General features: G+C 42.2%; 1 protein-coding gene across 1 annotated transcript in view; it reads right to left on the bottom strand.

The window, feature by feature from the left end:
• Positions 1-632: 632 nt before the first annotated feature.
• Sohlh2 (spermatogenesis and oogenesis specific basic helix-loop-helix 2) overlaps positions 633-19,763 on the bottom strand; it is a 50,140-nt gene continuing 31,009 nt past the window's right edge. The window contains exons 9-18 of the mRNA XM_051177034.1: positions 15,015-15,229; positions 13,475-13,533; positions 13,288-13,392; positions 11,547-11,643; positions 8,925-9,035; positions 7,197-7,344; positions 6,982-7,070; positions 6,048-6,169; positions 2,217-2,527; positions 633-782 (exon numbers count right to left, since the gene is read on the bottom strand). Coding sequence (XP_051032991.1) covers positions 633-782; positions 2,217-2,527; positions 6,048-6,169; positions 6,982-7,070; positions 7,197-7,344; positions 8,925-9,035; positions 11,547-11,643; positions 13,288-13,392; positions 13,475-13,533; positions 15,015-15,229 — 1,407 coding nt within the window. The remainder of the gene's footprint in view (positions 783-2,216; positions 2,528-6,047; positions 6,170-6,981; positions 7,071-7,196; positions 7,345-8,924; positions 9,036-11,546; positions 11,644-13,287; positions 13,393-13,474; positions 13,534-15,014; positions 15,230-19,763) is intronic.

Below are 19,763 nucleotides of genomic sequence, written 5' to 3'. Positions count from 1 at the left end.
GTAGGCAGTCACCAACTGGAAAAGCAGGCACCACTCCATACCCCCCCTGGATAATTTAGTTTGGGAGATGAATGAAGAAGGGGACTCTTTAAAATGCCAATTCTAGAAAAAAAAAATCAACTAGAAATCAGTGACAGAAATGAGCAGGCTGCAGGATCTGTGCTTGGTGGCCTGAGAGTATCTTAGCTGTTTACACCCACATGGGTCTTCTTCGTAGCATGATTTTCACAAAGTGAACAATAGTTTTTGGTAGAATGAATGTGTGTGGGTCACTCAGGCTGCCAGCAGGGATGAAGATGACTGAGAACACAAAGGTATCACTGCCATCCACTGTCTTTCTATGTATCTTTGAAGATTCTAGCACATTCATCAGAAGCCAGGGTCACCAGCTTTCAGAAATCTTTCTTTGTCCCTTCTTCCTGAACTGAAAAACTGTTCTCAGCATGTGGTCTAGAATATGAGCCGCAAGCATGCATTATTAATATGCACCAGACTGTTGTAAAAGAAGGAGAAGTACACATTACCTGAAGCCTGGCTCATTCTTAATGTCACAAATGCATTTCTGTATCATAAAATAGTTTATAAAGCCAACTGGAGTCTACAAGCAACTAAATCTACAGGTTTTCAAATATTTACTTTTCTTGATGCTGGGGAGATGGCTCAGCGGGTACAAGCGGTAGCTGAGAAATCTGATGATCTGAGTCTGAATCTTGGGACCCACGGAAGACGATGCTGGATGAGGTAGCTCGAGAACCCACTGGAAGCTCATGGCCTGGAGTACACTGCACAGAGACAAGAGAGACTGCCTCAACAAGGAAGAAACGAGAAAAAGAAAAAGCTGTCCTCTAACTTCCACATGTACATTGTGGTACACACACACACACACACACACACACACACACACACACACACACACCTTAAAAAATAAGACAAAAATATTTTCTTATAAAAATTACACATCAAAAATATATACAATAAGTAGATGTCAACAACTAAAAACTAATCAGGTGTGTGAGCCTGTAGTTCCCAGTGTGTCAGGTTTAGAGTGTGAGCCTATAGTTCCCAATATTTTGGGGTGGTTTAAGCAGAAAGATCATTTGAGGCTAAGAGTTCAAGACCAGAGCAGATAACAAGGCAGGATCTCATATCAATCAATCAATCAGCCAGTCAGTCAGTCAATCAGTCAATTAATCAATCAGTACTATAGCATCCTCTTTGTCTTGGTCTTCCTATTCTGACCATCGCTAGCACTATTAAATCTGCAACACTCATATTCTAAGTTTACTCTGTAATTCCCTTTGGGATGTCTTTCTCACAGTGTATCTTAAAGCAGCCACTATTATTCCTGTCTCACAGATGTCACAAAGAGTTGACAACACTCTGCTCTGGAAGGGTTGCATTAGGTATTGTCAGACCATGGCTTTTAAGTACACAGAATACATGGCTTAGTTATGGCCTCCAAAGACTTCATTGTTTATGCTGACCCATCCATGCTTCTCTTGCTCATCTCTGATTCCAGACCCCCTATGTGGTTAATTCTTTGTCTCTGGATCTTGACTTACACAGTAAGCACTTCTCCAGGGACCAACAGTAACCGACTTGACTATATGTCTTCTTCCTACATGCTCCAACCCATATCACAGCTACCTGCTTCTCTGGCTTTATCCCTAAGACATTTCATGAGTGTGAGCTTCATGTCTGTAGATACTACCTTCCCAGAGGTGCCAGTAAGCACATGTCCAGAGCATGAGGGTACCCAACGACTGTTGTTTAAAAACTGGTGTCTGAACTCAGCCTGATGGTAAATGGAGGATGGGTTTTCATATAATGAGAGTAACTGCTGCTGAGATAACAGAAGCAGTTATGGGCTGAGAACATAGAGGAATGGGCTGCAGTGTCCTAGGAACTCTGAATGGAAGCAGAGGGGATAAGGAGGGGTATCCAGACCCACAAAAGCACGATTCCACTTGGTCATCTAATGCTAGACTAGCTAGGCCATATCCAGATTCATGATATAACTAGAAACCAGGCCTGCACCATGGAGAGTAAGGGCCTGGGTTAACTCCAGCATTTATCATCACTCAGAAGGAGTGACTTAGAAACCAACACAGTTCCTGGGGTACAGACTATGAGCTTTGAGACCGGAGCATTAACAGCAAAGTGCAGTTCACAGGCTGGAAGCATCCAGTCTGACTCACAGACCCCAGAACACTTACCGGACAATTGGGACAGGTTGGGCAAGTTTGGCAAAACACAGAACTGCAGTGCTGAGGGAGAAAGTTGGAAACACTGGACACAGTGGATGGTACATAGATAGGAGCATTCTGGTTTGTTCTGGCAGCTGCATCATGGGGAGGGACAGCCCCAGAACAATATCTGACAGCATGGAAGGAATTAAGAGAGAGCGTTGTGCTGGGGACTCTCGTTTTATAAAGATCCTCAATAGAGCTCTCTGAAGCAGAGCTTGACTGACCTGTAACAAGAAAGAAAACAGGTGTCTGTGAACACTGCGCACAGTACTGAGACTCTGAATTACAGCATGAGAACTGGGTGGCCCTCGATTTCATTTCCCCATGTCACACACATGGGCAGCTGCACTTAAACACCTATGGCAAAAGTGTGCCATTCCTGTAACGACATTTAACTCAACATAACCATTGTATGTTTATGATTAACCATGAGAGATTTTAGAAAACAAGCAGATCTCTCTGCTTGTGAGTGAGTGTTTGTGTGTGTGTCTACCATATGTCCTGGTTAGTTTTGTGTTAACTTGACACAGGCTGGAGTCATCTGGGAAGAGAGACAATAAAGACAATTCTTCCAAAAGACTGGCAAGTTGATAGTATATTTTCTAGATTGATGTGGGGGCCCCAGCACACTTGGATAGTGCCACCCTTGTATGGAGGTCCTGAGTTTATAAGCAAACAGGCTGAAAAGTCAGTAAGTAGTGTTCCTCACTGGCCTCAGCTTCAGTTCCCCATCTACAAGTCCCTCATTGAGCTCCTGCTTTGCTTTTGCTGGATAATGGACTGCAGGCTATAAGATGAAATAAACCCTGTCCTCCCAAAGCTGTTTTTGGCTGTGGTGTTTTACCACAGCAATAGAAACCCTAAAACCATTCTTATAAAGCAAAGAAGAATGTGAGATAAACCAAACTACACTCAGTTGCAAAGGAAGTTTGGCCGATTTTTTTTTTTTTTTTTTTTTTTTTTTTGTGACTGAAGTAGGCAAGACCATCAGTTATTTATTTTAGTTCTACACAGTAGCTAGAAGAAAAAGATTCTTAAAATACATAATGTTTTAAAATAATTTTTAGGGCTGGAGAGATGGCTCAGTGGTTAAAAACACATCTCACTCTTGTAGAAGACCTGAGTTAGGCTCCTAGCACACTCATGACACCCTCTAATTCCAGTGCCAGGGGATCTAACACCCTTTTCTGGCTCCCAGGTACCACACATAGATGGTGCATATACATACATGCAGGAAAACACTAATACACATAATAAATAAATAGCACATAAAACAATAAAAATAAATAATAAAGAATATGAATCTTTTTTAAATTATGAAATAAAAATGGGATGACCAATCTACAGAAAAATATATATAAGGAAAACATAATGAGTATGGTCAGTTATTTTTCAAATACGTAGTAACTAAATTGGGGATTCCCAATCCCTTTGGCTTTGCATATCCTATAAGTCTACAGTACTAGTATAGCTATGTCTTCCTAGAGTGGTCTCTTCATGTGATGTGATCCCACAAAATAGGCAAGCACAGAAAAGTGTGAAGTTGCACCATCAACAGTTTTTGCAGAACGGTGTTGTATGTAAAAATACATCCTTAACAGGCATTGGGTATGAATTGGGTATGACCTCACCTGACATAGTTTAGATCAGTTGAGTCATGCCATGTTACACTGTGCCACAGAACTTACTGTAGCTTGGAGGTGACTTTTTTTTTTTTTTTTTTTTTTTTTTTTTGCTATTCTCCTCCCTTTTCCCCAGGTCAAGAAAAAGGCCTAAACAGACCACTGAAATAATCTGGATTTTGTTCTTTGGCTTCGGGACTAAGGGGGTTTGGTTCTATTTTGGCTCCTCTTATGACTTTAGACACAACTGTAGGAAACGTATTTGTCTCAGAGCTCCCCTGATCCTAGAGACATGCATGTGGTGCATTATCCTGCACTTAAACACACTGGGTGGACCAGTTTGCTTCTGTGATCCTGTCTGCCACTGAGTTTCAAGGCCCACATGAACAACTCCTGCATCTATCTCATCTATCCGTGTTTCCCCATCTCTGAGGCAGGGATACCAAGAACCAGAGCACAGACTTGCCATTAGTGGGGAGAGTGATGGTCAGGATGTTCCCAGCACAGCAGGATGCTATCACAACACAGTTCCTTAGAAGAAGGACTCGGGAGACTCATGAGAGACTAGATAAGGAGAGGGGCATCCCTGTCACTCAGCAGCAGTCACTCAGACTGGACAGGCACCTCTGTGAAGATTATCCTCCATGAATACCAAAAGCCATACACTTGCCCTCTTTTGCTTTGGCTTTGCTCCTTCCCATCCTTATTTCCAGAGCTACGTGGAAATGCCTAGGATGGCATGAAAATGTAAAGGAAATGCCTCTGGAAGGAGGGCTGCATATGTCCAAGTGGGTATTTGTGGTCTACGTGTTTCACGGCCATCACTGTTCTAGACACTAAAAATGCAGCAATGGATAAAACAGGAGGGGGGAGCCCTGTACCTTCATAGACAGCCAATAATAAGTCATGGGAGTAAATGACATTAGCAAGTGATGAGTACCAAGAGGACAAATCCAACAGAGGAAGTGGGTTCAGTGTCCTGTAGAGTATGTAGCTTTAACTAGGCAGTTGAGGACTCAGAGTAAGTGGCCTTTAAACAAAGACTCGAAAGAAGGAAATAGATTAACATTCTAAATGCTCAGCACACAAGCTGCACTGCACTGAATTAATAAGAGCTCAGTCAGTCCTCTGTATCCTTGAGCTGGCATTGCAACCATGGACTAAAAATACTAAAAACAAACAAACAAACAAACAAACAAACAAAAAACCCCAGCAACAGCAAGTCCACAGAAAACATGGACAGACTTTGGTCTTTACAACAATATAATGTAACAACTATTTGTGTAAATCTACATTGTATCAGGTGCCATCCAACCCACAAAGATTTAAAGTAAACAGGAGGATGTGCCCAGGTTATATGCAAATGATATTCTGTCTTATAGAAGGGAGGTGATACTGAAGATCTGGTGTCAGCAGAGGGACTTGAAACCAATCCTCTAGGTACTAAGAGAACTATGCTTCGTTGTAGATTTCATTTCTATAAGAAATAAATTTATTAACATACTTATCTGCTAGCAAGATAAACATTCTGGCAATTGTGATCAGTTTTGAGGCAGTTCATATTTTTTTTTAAATTTTATGTGTATGAATGTTTGCATACATTTATGTACACTTATCATATGCATGCAGTACCTGCAGAGCCCAGAAAAGGCAGTGGATCCCCTGGAACTGGTGGTACAGCCTGTTGTGAGCTCTGCCATGTGGGTGCTGGGAACCGAACCCAGGTCCTTTGCAAGAGCAGCCAGTGCTTCTGCTCCTGAGATAACCCTTGTGGTTGAATCTGAAACTCACCCCTGCCCAACCTCATTTTGAAGACATGATCCCCAGCTGGTGGCACTGTTTTGTGGGGTTGCGAAGCCGGCTAGAGCTGCGACTTTCCACCCGATTCCATTCTGTTCTGACTCCTGATCCCTGCTTTGTGACGTTCTACCATGGGAAAGCTGCCATGCCTGCTGTTGCCAACACAGACCAAATCCTCTAAAGTGACACAAAAGGAGCTAACAGAACTCGATTTAAAAACTGCAGGATGAAGCCAGGACCCACGGTGATGTTTCAGCTCCACCTGACCACCTGGCTATGGAGGGAAGCGAACAGGGACTCGGGGGACCCAGGGGCTGCAGAGCCTCCATTCAGGCCCATGTGCTCTGTGAGCTACACAGGGTTAGGCATAGCTCACCTCTTACAGCTTCCTCTAAGGGCCCTCCTGCAGCAGGGACAGGATACACATTCAAGTGCTGATCAGCCAGGAGCTGGATCTCCCGTACAGATGAGTAAGTGCTTGCCAGCACACCATCTTCCCTGCAAAGACAAGAAGAGTTCACTCTGAGCATCTCTCCAGGAAAACAACAAGAACAATGCTGAGTTCAAAGGCTCTTCTAAATTGTGTTTTTAAAGTTATGTTTATATTTATGAATGTTCTCCTGCATCTATGTATGTGTACCACATACACGCAGCTCCTGCAGAGGACATCAGATCCTATGAAACTGGAGTTACAGCTGACTGAGCTACCGTATGAGTGTTAGGAACTGATCCCAGGTCCTCTGCAAGAGCGGCCAGTGTTCTCAACCACTGGGCCGACACCCCAGCTCTTCCAAGGCGTTCCTATTAGTCAAGACCTGAGAAGCCCTGACAGAGCCTCCGCTATAGATTATCTAGGTAGAACGAAGAGGTACTCAGGACGTTGAATGATTCTTCAAAGGTCTGTTTTGATTTCCCTTTGCTTGCACAGACTCATCAGTTTGAGTAAGGAAGTCATCACTTGTCATATCACATTTTGTGTCAGTGAGCTTAAGGACTGCGTACTAACTGGTTTTACATGCTCCACAGCCCTCAACCTCTGCCAGAGAATTATAGGCTCCATCCTGCCCCTGCTGGACAAGCAGAGTCAAGCTGTATTTTAAGGTTCTCACGGGTAACAAAGACCACAGCCCAGAGAATATTGTATTCGTTTATCACAGTAATGAAATGATTAGTATGTGCAGTAGGAGACATTCCCAGATCCTTAACCTGGGCTCTCACTGTGTATGCTTTCAGTTCCTGTCCATTCATTCAGCATGAACAAGGAAGGAAAAACACACACAGACTAAGAATTCACACAGCGCTGGCCATACCTCTGTGATGTGGCTGCACGTGGCAGGAACAGCTCAATGGGCATCTGCCTCTTAGAGAACCTTTTATTGTTCTGGAGGGTTTCGGTAATCTAAATGAATACAAAGATGCATATGTAAAAACAGACTTATGGACACATTTATTTGCAATTACGAAAACAAAAATAAAAATTGGTGCCCGAAAGCAGTGCCAAGCAAGGACTTTAGAAACTGAGTACCTGGGCCATGACGGCTGGAGAGATATTGTCCCGGACGTATTTCACATAATCGACTGTCGCCTCAATAACCGAAGCCACATCACTCTTTCTCCCCTTGACGTATGGCAGAAGGGTGCGCAGCTGCTCACAGCAAAACTTGATGCGTTCTCTGTTCAAAGAATTGTGTGGAAATAAGGGAGCATCAGTCTCACTTTCTTCTTTGGTCATAAGGATAAACAATTCTTCCTGGGTTTTCTGTGAAAATGGGACTGTCCCCATCTTCATCTGGTCCCTGTTTCAGAGGCAGGCCATGTCCCCAGGCCAGCAGTCCTCACAGCCCTTGAGATCACAACCTTCAGAGTCCCAACTTGAATGCAGCACAGGTTGAACAACTGCCAAAATACAGAGTCTTTACCATGGCAGCCCCGGCTTCCTCACCAGGCCCAGACAGTGCAGGCATACCCCTCACAGCCCCTAAGGATCTGTAGAACCCTGCCCTTGGGAAAAGAAACTCATGCTATACAGACATCCTTTTTTTAATTCACACTAGAAGCCTAGCAGGCTAAGGAGTCAGGATCTGGGCCTGAACCATATTTTTAACAAGAGGATGGTGTTTTGTGACATGTGTGTTTACACATGCTGTGGCCTGAGCTGAAGGAAAACAAGAAGAGAGCTTTCCTAAGCAGATGAACTAAAATGCAAAGGACAGTGTCTGAGCTAGGATCCAAAAGAGAGATACACAGGAAAAGTAGATCCAACTGAATTAATACAAGCCCTTGGGATTTTTTCTGAAGTACTTGTTTTATCTAGGCATGGCCTTGACATGTGCAGGGCAACCAGCTGGAACCTGAGGCAAGTCCCTACTTTTCTCTTAATTTCAGAAAAGAAGAAAAATTAAACTAAAAAAAACTTGTTTGACATATATTTAGTCAGGGTGGAAAATATGTTGACAAGTGGTATTTTTATAGGGCTTCGGGAGCTCTAGGGTTTGGCAGAGAGGTCTCGGAAACTATTCTGGGGGGAAAGCATTAAGGAGTCAACAACTGGACACTATTATTGGAAGGCTTTTCACAGAGAACGTTCGCTTACAAAAGAACTGAAGATAAAACACACAGCAAAGTTTTCAAAGCGATCTCTCAGTAAAATATGAAAAGCTGCCTAAACATGTTAAACAGGAGGAGGCCTTAAGAAAACTATAGTCTATTAGATCTTCAGAATTTCATGTGCAGTGGGAATGATGTTATAAATCTTACTGGGAAAAGTAGTATTCAAGACAGGGTATAAGATGTATTCCTAGCCATCAAATAAAGCAAGAATAAAATACAAAAAGGACTAAAAGCAAAGATATTAAGCCATTATTATCTACAGATGACTTAACTGTTAACAGTATCTCTCCCTTTTCTATAGTTTTGCTAGATATATGCCACTTCCACAATGAAAAGCACCATTGTATATTGTTCCAATGTGCATCAAGAAAATGTGAATCCACAAGAAGCAGGAGGATCACGGGCGAATATGCGCATTCTCCCACCACTCAGAATCCTTACTGTTCTCCAGTCATGCTTCGGCACTGGCCCCTACTCAGCTAGCTGGTCACTCAGGTGACCAAATGGCCGAAAGGGCGACATACATTTAGTAGTCACATTTACTAGTTTCATTTAGACTAATGTTAGTAATGGTAAAGTTAGGAAACTCTATTTCTCTACGCAAAGGAACAACCATGAAACCAGAGGCTGCGTAGACATTCACCTCCTCAGCTTTTCTTTGCTTGAGTGAAGGGCAGATGTCTTCCTGTTTCTCTCGGGACGTGGCAATGGGGCCTTTGCTTCAAGTTCTGTGTCATTTTTCAGCTGCTCAGTGCTAGGAGTAAGTGAAAATAATGCCACATATTAAAGAGGAAAACTGTCAGGCAATTGTCAGCAATAAACGCCAATTCACTAACCAGATGGAGACTAATTCTCTTGCTTCATACAAAAGGGGAAATACATTAAGTCACTGGACCTGACACATTTGGTACTGAATCTTTACTTCCAGATTTCAAGGTATCATAAATCCAATGATGAAAATTCTAAAAATATGTGGATTAAATAGAACATATATTCGGAAGCAAGACATTCTAATTTTATCAATTATGGCTATTCCAAAATACAAGCAGTCACCCACAGACAATGCTTTTTTTTTTAAAGCTTCATGTTGTTGTAAAAACTTTGCAATATCAGCCTATTTCTCCTTCCAGTTGTATTTGATAAATTACATACAATAGTTGATACCTGGACAACTTGCTATGAAGCAGACTGAATCAGATGGCTCCCGCCCACCTGTAAGTTAGCATTAAATATTCTGAGCATATTACAGGGCAGGCTATGTCAGACAAATCAGATGCAGTTTTTACCTACAATATTTTGAAATGGGTCTTATAGTCCCTCTGTAAAACAAAGAGCATGACTGTATCTACCCTTAAGAAGTTAAGGCACATGGGGCTGGAGAGATGGTTCCGGAACTAAGAGCAAAGGACACGGTTTCCATTTCCAGCACCCACATGGTGGTTCATAACCATCTATAACTCCAGTTCCAAGGTATTTGATGCCCTCTGCTGGCTTCTGCAGGTAATACATATCTGAGGTACACAGACACAAGTACAATAAAACCCATTTACATGAAACAACAATGTAAAAGTTAAGGTCCATTACAGAGAAAAGAACAGAACAACTTTACACACCCTACTCCAGCTTTATCAGCAAAATTAGTTTCTCTCCCTTTTAAATTTTCTCCTTTAATGGACATTGTTCTGACTACTGTCCAGATTGTAGAAATTCATGGTTTTGCAAGATTTTATTAATTTTTTGGTGTATGATATGCAACATGTGTGCCTGGAGCTCACAGATGCCAGAAGAGGGGACAAGTCTGCTGGAACTGAGTTATAGACAGTTGTGAGCTGCCACACTGGTGCAGGGAATTGAACCTGTATCCTCTGGAAGAGTGACCAATGCTCTTAATGTCTGAGTCATGCCTATAGGGTCCATTTGCATTGTTTTTTTAAAATTTAAAAACAGTCCCACTTTGTGTGTGTGTGTGAGAGAGAGAGAGAGAGAGAGAGAGAGAGATAAGGCTAGAGATCCCCTTGGTTTCTTTCCTTGGGTGCTATTTATCAGCTTTTGAGATAGTCTCACCCAGTGGGCTAGACTGGCTGGCCAGTGCCCAAGGACCCCCCTCCTGTTCTCACCTCCCGGGGTTCTGGACACCCAGGCCTCAAAGCTTTTGTGTTTGAGTTCTGGGTTTCAAGTTCCCATGCTTTTGAACAACTGCTTTATTAATCAAGTCATCGCCCTAGCCTTATAATCCAATTGTCTTTATTCAAAAGAGTGGGACTTGATCAGAAATTTTACTTTTATTTACAGTGGGAAGATTAGGAGGGAGAATAAAGAAAAATTCAGAACTAGCAGACACTGAAACATGCTTTCACGAGGTACACCCTTCCCCACCTCACACCAGACAGGGGTCATCTTTCCATAAAGCTCTTTGAGGCTCAGCTGCTAATTACGATTCACAAAGCTGTTGCTCTCCATGCAACACTTAAGTGAGATCACCTTTGGCTGGCTATACTGAACTGGCTGCCAAGTCCCCTCCTTGCTCCAAATAGTGGACGGCTACATTCTACACATTCTGAAAGTGCCTGACTCAGAATTTCCCCAGCATCAGCATCCAATGGACCACAGTATGTGTTCATTCTGGGAAGCTCTAAGCTCTATTAAAAAAAACCCTTAAGGTGTAAAAAGACAGGGCAACATTCACAAAAAAGCTAAATAGGAAGAGTCTGATCTCAATTGTCTGTGGGAGGTGGGTTTGAATGCCCACTCTAGCACACAGATGTGCAGACACTGAGACAGCTTGCCCATTGGCTCCATAAAAACAAACAAACAAACAAAAACACCGAGAGCTTCCTTCAGGATGTATAAAAACCTCCCCTAATCACTGGCACTCAACACTTGAAATGTTGAGTTTGTGAGTTCAAAGCAGACAACAGGGAGAACGTGCTGTAGACATAGACTAGGTTAGGTTGTGTTTGTCTGTCCAAATACCAGAGTTTCAAACGTGTGCTTGACAAAAAGGGGGTCTACTATTATTTTATTTGAGTATCAGTGCACTTTCTTCTGCTGCATTGAATCCTCTTGTGAGGTGCACCCTGATCTCAACTCTAGAATCTGGAACTGAAGAATGCTTCCCGTCTTCCGGGCAAGAGCCTTTCCCTCTTCGCCACTCTCAGCACCAGGGCTAGCATCCTATCATGAATTTCTTTGCGGTATCTTTAATGAAATGCACACACAGTAAGCATATGTAATATGGAAAAGTAGGGGAAAAAATAAAACTAACCAAAGAAACAGATCAGGAGCAAAGTGTCCCCCGAGTTCAGCACAGGCAGTCTGGAGGTGCAGTCTATATTCTGGAAGGCTCTCGATGCTTTCCCCATCTGCCAGGATTTTAGAAAGAGGCTCATTTCAGTCCTAAAATCACCACCAATGACTTTTATAAAGCAGAGTTTTTAAATAGAAAGCAAATGATAGATTTTGGTTCAGGAGGCATAAAACCACTCAGTTTAGTACCTTTAAACAGCTCCCCATGCTGTACCCCAGGGCACCCTTTTCAGTCAGTACCTGGTAAGTCAGTGACTTCTTTTATAAAGCAGCCCCAACCAAGCTTATGCATCACCTTCCTATTTCTAAATAAATGTCAAGCAACTGCACTGCCAAGATATTGCCTCAAGGGAAAAAGAATGTGCAGCTGTTGGTCCTTGGAGCAATGATAAAACATTTAGAGAATGACTGTGACCCATCAAAGATGCAGGGCAGGTGAGCAGCAGCTGCTGTTTGCACTGAGGACCAGAGAACAGATTGCAAAGGGACCTTGACCACATGCTTCATCATACCCAGGAATACCTCTGAAGCCTGAGGGGTTAGGGATTGGGGGTGGGGGTGAGGAGCTGCTACAAATTGAACTCACTACACTGACCATGGAAAACTAACACTATAAAGAGGCAGACATTGATTCCAGAATGTGAATTTATATATAATGCCCCTCAGTATGTTTCAAAAAAAATATTAATTCTAAGATTTAAAAAAGGTTGCAGATCTACAGAGATATAACTGAACTCTCTCTGTGTGTTTGCAGTATGTAGAGTTGATAAACATATATGCTGTAAACATAGCACAATCAAGTTAGTGTATTCGTCATCATGTCACCTTACATAATTATTTTCATGTGCATGGGATGCAAACATTTAAAATGGATACTCTGAGCAAGTTTCAAGCATTCCACACAGTGTTTTTCACACAGCCTTCAAACAGTATCTTAGGTCTTCAGAGTTTACTCATATGATGCAGCACCCCTTGACCAATGCTCTCCATCTGCTATCAACTTAATTCTGAATGATTTCTCGGCTAGTAGCCCAACCTGCAGCAAGCATAAAGTTATTGAGCCACACTAATTCCAGGACTTGGGGGCTGTCAGCTATCCTTTTAGGATAAGCTAATTTAATTAGTGCTCAAGTGTTGCAATACACACAACACAATAGGTAAGGGATTACAACGGAGAGGTCTAATTGAGGCATAGACATTAATGCTTTGTTATCTAACCTATGCAAAAGAAAGAATGACCCTGTATTCATTTCAAGAGGTAAATAATTACACAAGTGTTTTGCAAGGAAGGAGTTACTGTTCAAGTTAATGCTTCTGCTTTTTTTTAAACATCCCTGTAATGAAGTAACCTAATCAATTATATTTTAATAGCTAAGCTATGAGAGCAGCCAGGTTACCAATGAAAAGAAACTTAGAAACAATCTCAAACAAAAACAGAAACAATTATTACACAGCTATCATGCAACTCATTTGAGATTTCTGAACATTTCAGCTTCTCTTACAGAAAAAGAAAGTAAGTTTTTTTCTCCTTACTTACACTTATTTCCTGACTATGATTAAAAACACACTCATAAAACACATAGCAAATTGTTAATTCACAAATAAAAGGCTTAAGTGGGAAGCTAAAAATGTGCAAACATTGGCTTTTGTAGAATTTAATGAGAATTTCTTAAACCTTTGCAAATATATTTTTAACTCACCCATATCTGTGAAAAATGTTCTCCAGTAGTTTACCACCATGTTCATTTTTTCCAAGGTCAATGGCTCAGTGAAACTTATATCCACTCCATATTCTGAAACACAGCCTAAAGAAATTGTGTTAACACCAACCTTGTAATTCCCGATTGAAAACGAAGCACACACTACATGAGGAAGTTAGATACATACCTTTAAATTTTTCAGGTATTACAAAAACAAACAGCAAATGTGTGTTTTTCTTGAGATATCTGAGGGAAAAGTGTTACCAAGAAACAAAATCATCATTCAAAGAAAATCAGACTCAAGGGTTTAACTTACTAGAAACTAAACTATAGATGCCTTTAACTTGGAGAATTTTAAATGAGTTTTAAATTCAGCATCTTAAATCAGGGAGGAGTTATATAATAGACTTCTCTTTCTTAACTAAAGAAAATAACCTCAACCTTATCCATATTTTCAAATTCTCATTAGTTTAAAAAAGGTTGAGAAAAAAAAAGCACATTAGAATAAAATCGGGGGCTAGAAAGATGGTTCAGTGGTTAAGAGCACTGACTGCTCTTCCAGAGGACCAGGTTTCAACTCCTAGCACCCACATGGCAGCTCACAACTGTAACTCCAGTTCCAGGGGATCCAATACCCATAACAAAACACTAATGCACATAAAATAAAAACAAATACATTTTAAAAAAGAATTAAGTCAGCAAAATCCAGATTGGAGAAAATTACAAAAAACTCTTTTTAAACACATAGATGTGTGTGTGTTTGAAAAAAGATACATATGTATAATTTAAGACAAAAATACAAGGAAGATAAATTTGAAATTTGAATTTGTATCAACAGGTGTTTTCAAAATCAAAAGCAGGGATCACTGAACAATGATTAGATATTTCAGCATTACAGAATTATTAATCTATAGCTGTGTCATTGGTGCCGTGGCTTTTGTTGAGTTCAGTCTTACCCAAATATTTACTAAAACACAGATGGATGAACTAAACAATGTCAGATTTGCTGTACAATCCACTTGCAGCAGAGTTTTCTGGAAAAGGGAAGGTGTCCCACCAAGAACAATCAAAGCTGCACTGAGGACTTAGCAATTCACTGGTCTGTTCTTTCTACTTTCATATGCTTGAAAATATTCAAACCAAAATATACTGTGAAATAGTTAACCAGTTAACTGCACAGTATGCCAGCTAGGCGACAACTGATCCTTCAGTTCACAAGCTTGGGCCTCATGGAAGAGGGAACCTCAACTGAGAAAATGCCTCCATTAGACTGGCCTGAGGGCAAGTCTGGAGGGCATTTCCTTAATTAAAGATTGATGTGGGAGAGCCCAACCTACTGTGACTGGTCCACCCAGGTCCCGGTGGTCCTGGGTCAAATAGAAAAGCAGCTGCACAAGCCATTGGGAGCAATCCAGTAAGCGGCAATCCTCCATGGCTACTGGGGGTATCTGAGATGATAGGGTCTGGACTCACATCAGAACCCAGGAGCCTTATCACACCCCAGAAACAGATTCAGGCCACTGCCAGCTCCACACAGAACTCAGAGTGCTTGCTTTCCTATCCAACATAACTCTTAACAACTCTGAAAAGATGTGCCATTTTAATGGCAGTTATTAAAAAAAACCTTAAAGTGGACAAATTTTATGTCAAGCATATCAATATACTGTATCTTGTGGATTTAAGAAATGGATTTTAAAGATGTAGAGTCAAGATTGGAAAAATTTTACCTAATTGACTTGACAGCCTCCAGTTCTTCCACAGTTAAGGTGGAAGTCACCTTCAAGAAAATTATGTCGAATGAGCTTGCAGCCAAAAGCGTGGGTACCTTCTTCACATTGCTAATGGTCAAGGTGACATGTGCCATGCTGGCAAAGAATTTCTGTACAGAGCCAGTCAGGAAGTATCTTGTGGCATCTCCAACTAGCAAAAGCTCTAGTTTTCTCTGAAAGAGAAGAAAGGAATCAGAGGCCACATGTAATTACTACCAAAGGGACAGGAGTGAGAAATAACTCAAGGGGGCTGGCAGCACACCCTGCCAGGAAGCTCTTCATTGCCTCATGCCCAGGGCTGTGCTGGGGTCTGAGAATCTTGCTACTTTGTTAAGATCCTGCCCACTACAGGCCTTTGGAGTGCTTTCCCGGTAAACTTCTCTCTTGTTCCATTAACAGATAAGATTATGATTGTTTCTTAATTGGACTTTTCTGTTGGAAAATGTATTTTTCGAGAAAGCCAAATTGATTAATCTTGCATTATTCATTTTTCTAAAACCACTTTTGGAAGAACAAATTTTTTTTTTAAAAAATCTAAATTTGTTGCTAGAGTGATGACTCACGAGTTTTGAGAACCCTGGCTACTCTTGCAGAGGACCCAGATTTGTTCCCTGCACCCATATGGTGGCTTACAGCTCTTGCTTAAGGACAGTTACAGAGGACCTGGTGCCCTCTCCTGGCCATCACAGGCACCAGGTATACATACCATGCACATACATACATGCAGGCAAAACATTCATACAAAAACATCTCATAATGTTTTAAGCGAGTTTATGTTTGTGTGTTGGGCCTTGGCCAAATGCAAACCATGGGTCGACAGTTGAAGCCTTGCCTCTCTCCACATAAGGGAGCACCCTGCACATGACTATCTCCCTCTCCCCCATCCTCCAAGCACTTCTGCTGGGAGTGCCTGGAATTTAAGACTTTATTCTATCTCTTCTTGTATTTTCCATTAATATTTACACACAACGACTTTTGTTGTTGTTTCTTTGATCCATACTGTTCCTTGTAGCTTCTACTTGATTTTTCCTGGGATCTATTGAATGTCAGTACAGGCCCAAGAGATTCTTCTAGGCTGAACATGCTGTCACTGAATTCTCACAAGTCAGCGCTAGCTGGTCTAGGTCAGAATCGCCCTGTCTCTGAATTTGGAAGATGATGCTCTGTCCCCTTGTGATTTCCAGAGTGGGGAGTGGTGCTGAAAGCACCAAGCAACTTTGATGTCTTATGTCCTTTTGTATCTTCTGTGTTCTGATAGTATCTGAGTATTAACACTTATTATGGGCTCTGGAAACTGACTGTATTTCTTCAATCATGGATCACTTTTTCCTCTCTGTTTTCTTTCTCTCTTCTGTGACATTCTTTTACTCCACTTCTCTGTCATAAATTAGATTGCTTGCGTGGCCTTCAGTCTTTTAAAAAACAGTACTGAATTTAAAGCAAATTGTACTTTTTTTTAAGGTTTTATTTTTTGGTCTCTTCATAACCTGGTGTTTCTGGAATGTGACTTCTCTGAAGACAGTAGAATGTTACTTGTGTCTCTGTGTGTGTGCATGTGTGTGTATCTGTGTGTGAAATTCACAGGACAACCATGAGTGTCATTTTCCAGTAGTGTCCACCTTGTTTGTCAGGATAGGGTCTCTTGAGTTTGGGCTTAGAGTTGCCCAAATATGACAGTCTGGCTGGCCAGGAATCTCCATATCTTCACTTCCCCAGAGCTAGAATTACATGAACATGCATCCATGCCTGCTGTGTGTTCATTTCTGATTGCACACATGTATGCCTGCAGGTGGTGGGTAGAAGTCTATGTGAGATTTCTCTCCATCTTATTTTTTGAGGCAGAGTCTCTCACTGAACCTAGAGCTCAAAGACTTGCCTAAACTGGCTGACCAATGAGTTCCAGGGGCTCCCCTGTATCTTCTTAAGGCAAAGGGTGGGGGGTAAAAGCTTGAGACAGTGTGACTGGTCTTTACACAGACACTGGGTCCTAAATGCTTGCACAAACCCCCTTTTCCAAATGACTTCAGTTTTCTCTTTTACAAGGGCCCAAACAAAGTTGATTATGAACAAAACAAATTTCTTTCTTGTAGCTCTGGAGACTGGAAAAGATCAAGATGAAGGTGTTGGCAGATCCAGTGTCCAGTGAAGGCATGACTTCAGTGTGCTTTTAGGTGGTGCAAGGACTGATGGGTCCAGCTTGGTCCTCTTCTAAGGTAACACTAATCTTATTCTTGCTGGCAGAAGTACCCTAGTGACCCTAATCACCTTGGAACAGCTCCACCCCCTTGTAGTGAGGACATCAGGCAGTGACTTCGGAGAGGACACCAACACCCATACATAATAAAGCAGACTTACAACACATGCCTGGTAGAGCTGCATGCCCAAACCCAGGACCCTTCCCCTAGAGAAACTCATGAATCAAGAGCTGAAGGGTTGTAAATGTCCCTAGCAGTGGCTTCCTTTAATGGAAATTGATTTGGGTCCAGTGTTAGGGAGCAGGAAATTAAAAATCAGACTGGAGAGCAGAGGCTGGGGCTGTGCCCTTTCGTGGCCACACAGACAACTGGAGTTACCCACACCAGGAGTCTAGATCCCAGGTGCAGCCACTCTCCGGAGAGAGCAGTTCACAGGCGTATCTGGAGGCAAAAGCATCCTTACTCTGGTCAGATGAGCGCAGGCACCCTGCACACAGCTGCTTCCACACCAGGTGCTCATCCTGGTGGACCTTTGTTCCTGTCCATCTGCTTCACCCCAGCATCTCTCCTCATCCTGTCTACAAAGCTGTAGTCTTTCCCTGTAGTGGGCATTTGATCCTGGCAGTTCTAGATTTCAACTCTGACTGTGGATTTTAGCTTCTGAGAGGAACTGCAGTGTTGGGACCAAGAGTCCATGTAGAACTGTGGATTGTATTCTCTGGCTCTGGCTCCTTGGAATTTAATGTAGAATTGCCCCTCCCCCCTTTTTTTTTGCAGTGATATTTACTTGCTGGAGGCCTCATTACTTCAAAAGTGCCTCCTGCTGTGGAGTTCAGAACCGAGGACTAGGATGTGGAGGAAGCATTCATGTTCAATCCACCTGCAGGAGCCAGTCTCTCATCTGCTCCACCAACATCAGCTCCACCAACATCAGCTTCACCAACATCAGGACGGATGAAAGTGTCCACTCATCAATGTGCTGTTTTTGTTTTGTTTTTTGCAAACTGACATCAGCCTGCTTCACCAAACTTACTTCTGTTTTCTTCGAAAACCCTAATACTTTCAAAACATGCCACAAACCTTTTCCTTTAAAAATGATTATTTCATTAATTACTCGAGACACCACCTTGGTATGTTCCCTAGATTGGCTTGAAGCACTCAGTCCTCCTGTCTCAGGTCCTGGAAACTACAGAGACCCAGGGAGAATGTGGAGGCCCTTGAAATCTTTCACTCTATTTGAAAACCACACCATAGGTCAGTAGAATTTCAGGTGCAATTCATTAGTGTTTGTTGTCCAACTACACTGTATCACTCAATATTCCAGCACCTTCCTGAGAGCCCCTCCCCAAAGATAGGTGCTGCTGTAACGTAACAGTGATATGTACTAAAGAACTTACTCTGAGAGTTATAGTTTTGTTTTGTTTGTTTTTTAAATCATGTGTTTAGTAGAAGCAACTGTCAATATGCAGTATAATCTACCTGGTACAGTAGGGTAACCACAAAATAATTATATAAATATAGTGTGTGTGTAATGTGTGCATGTGGTATCTGTTTATGTGGTATGTATGTAGTGTGTGTATTTGATGTGTACATGTGGTATGTGCTTATGTGGGGTGGTATGTGTGTGAATGTATGCGTTGGGTGTTTGTGTGTGTGGTACCTGTCTGTGCATGTGATGGGTGGGTGGGTGGGTGTCAAGTGTCTTTTGCAGTTATTCTCTACCTCATGTTCTGAGGCAAAATTTCTCACTGAACTTGGATTCAGGCATTGGACTAGACTGGCTGGCCAATAAGCACAGGGATCTCACTGTCTCAGCCCCCTCTGCCTAAGCACTGGGGTTACAGACGCGTGCTACTGATGTGTCTGGCTTTTATACGGGTACTGGGTACCAAACTTGGATTCTCATGCTTGAGCTGCAAGCCCTTTCCCATCTAAGCCACCTACCTCTCCAGTCCCTTAATTTTTCTTTTATCTTTATATAGTAATTTTTCTCTCACTGAGCCATTTGAGAATAAAACAATGTGGTATGAATAATGACACTAAAAATAGGTACAAACCAGGGGGCTGGGGCTGGGGCTAATTTTCTATTAGGAAGTTCTGTTCTTTTAGTCTTCTCAAAGACCTTGCTACTTTGTGCTCCTGCTCATGTGTGCTAATTACTCTCCTCACAGGTATTTATTGAGCCCTCCTACTGGGCAGAGGCAGTGCTGGCAGCACAGGGCAGCCAAGCACCCAAGCACATGCCTTCTCTGTGGCAAAGACAGCAGGGCTCACAATCCTTGGAACGAAGAACAGTGTGTGATCCTTGGTTACCAGCCCATTCCCAACATCTGACTCAGGGCCAAGGGAGGAAAAGGCTTCAGGGCAGGAACCAGCATCTGCCTCTTGGTTCCAGGTATCACCACCGGCTCTAAAGTAAGAGACACGACCTGCATTTGAAGGGCAAACTCACAGTGCAAGGCCCTTTGCATGGTAGACACCTAAGCACCTCTATATTTACACACACACACAC

The sequence above is a fragment of the Phodopus roborovskii genome, unplaced genomic scaffold (genome assembly GCF_943737965.1).
Source record: "Phodopus roborovskii unplaced genomic scaffold, PHOROB, whole genome shotgun sequence".
Lineage (NCBI taxonomy): Eukaryota > Metazoa > Chordata > Mammalia > Rodentia > Cricetidae > Phodopus > Phodopus roborovskii.
Note: the sequence above shows the minus strand (reverse complement) of the source record. Positions and strands in the feature narration are given on the sequence as shown.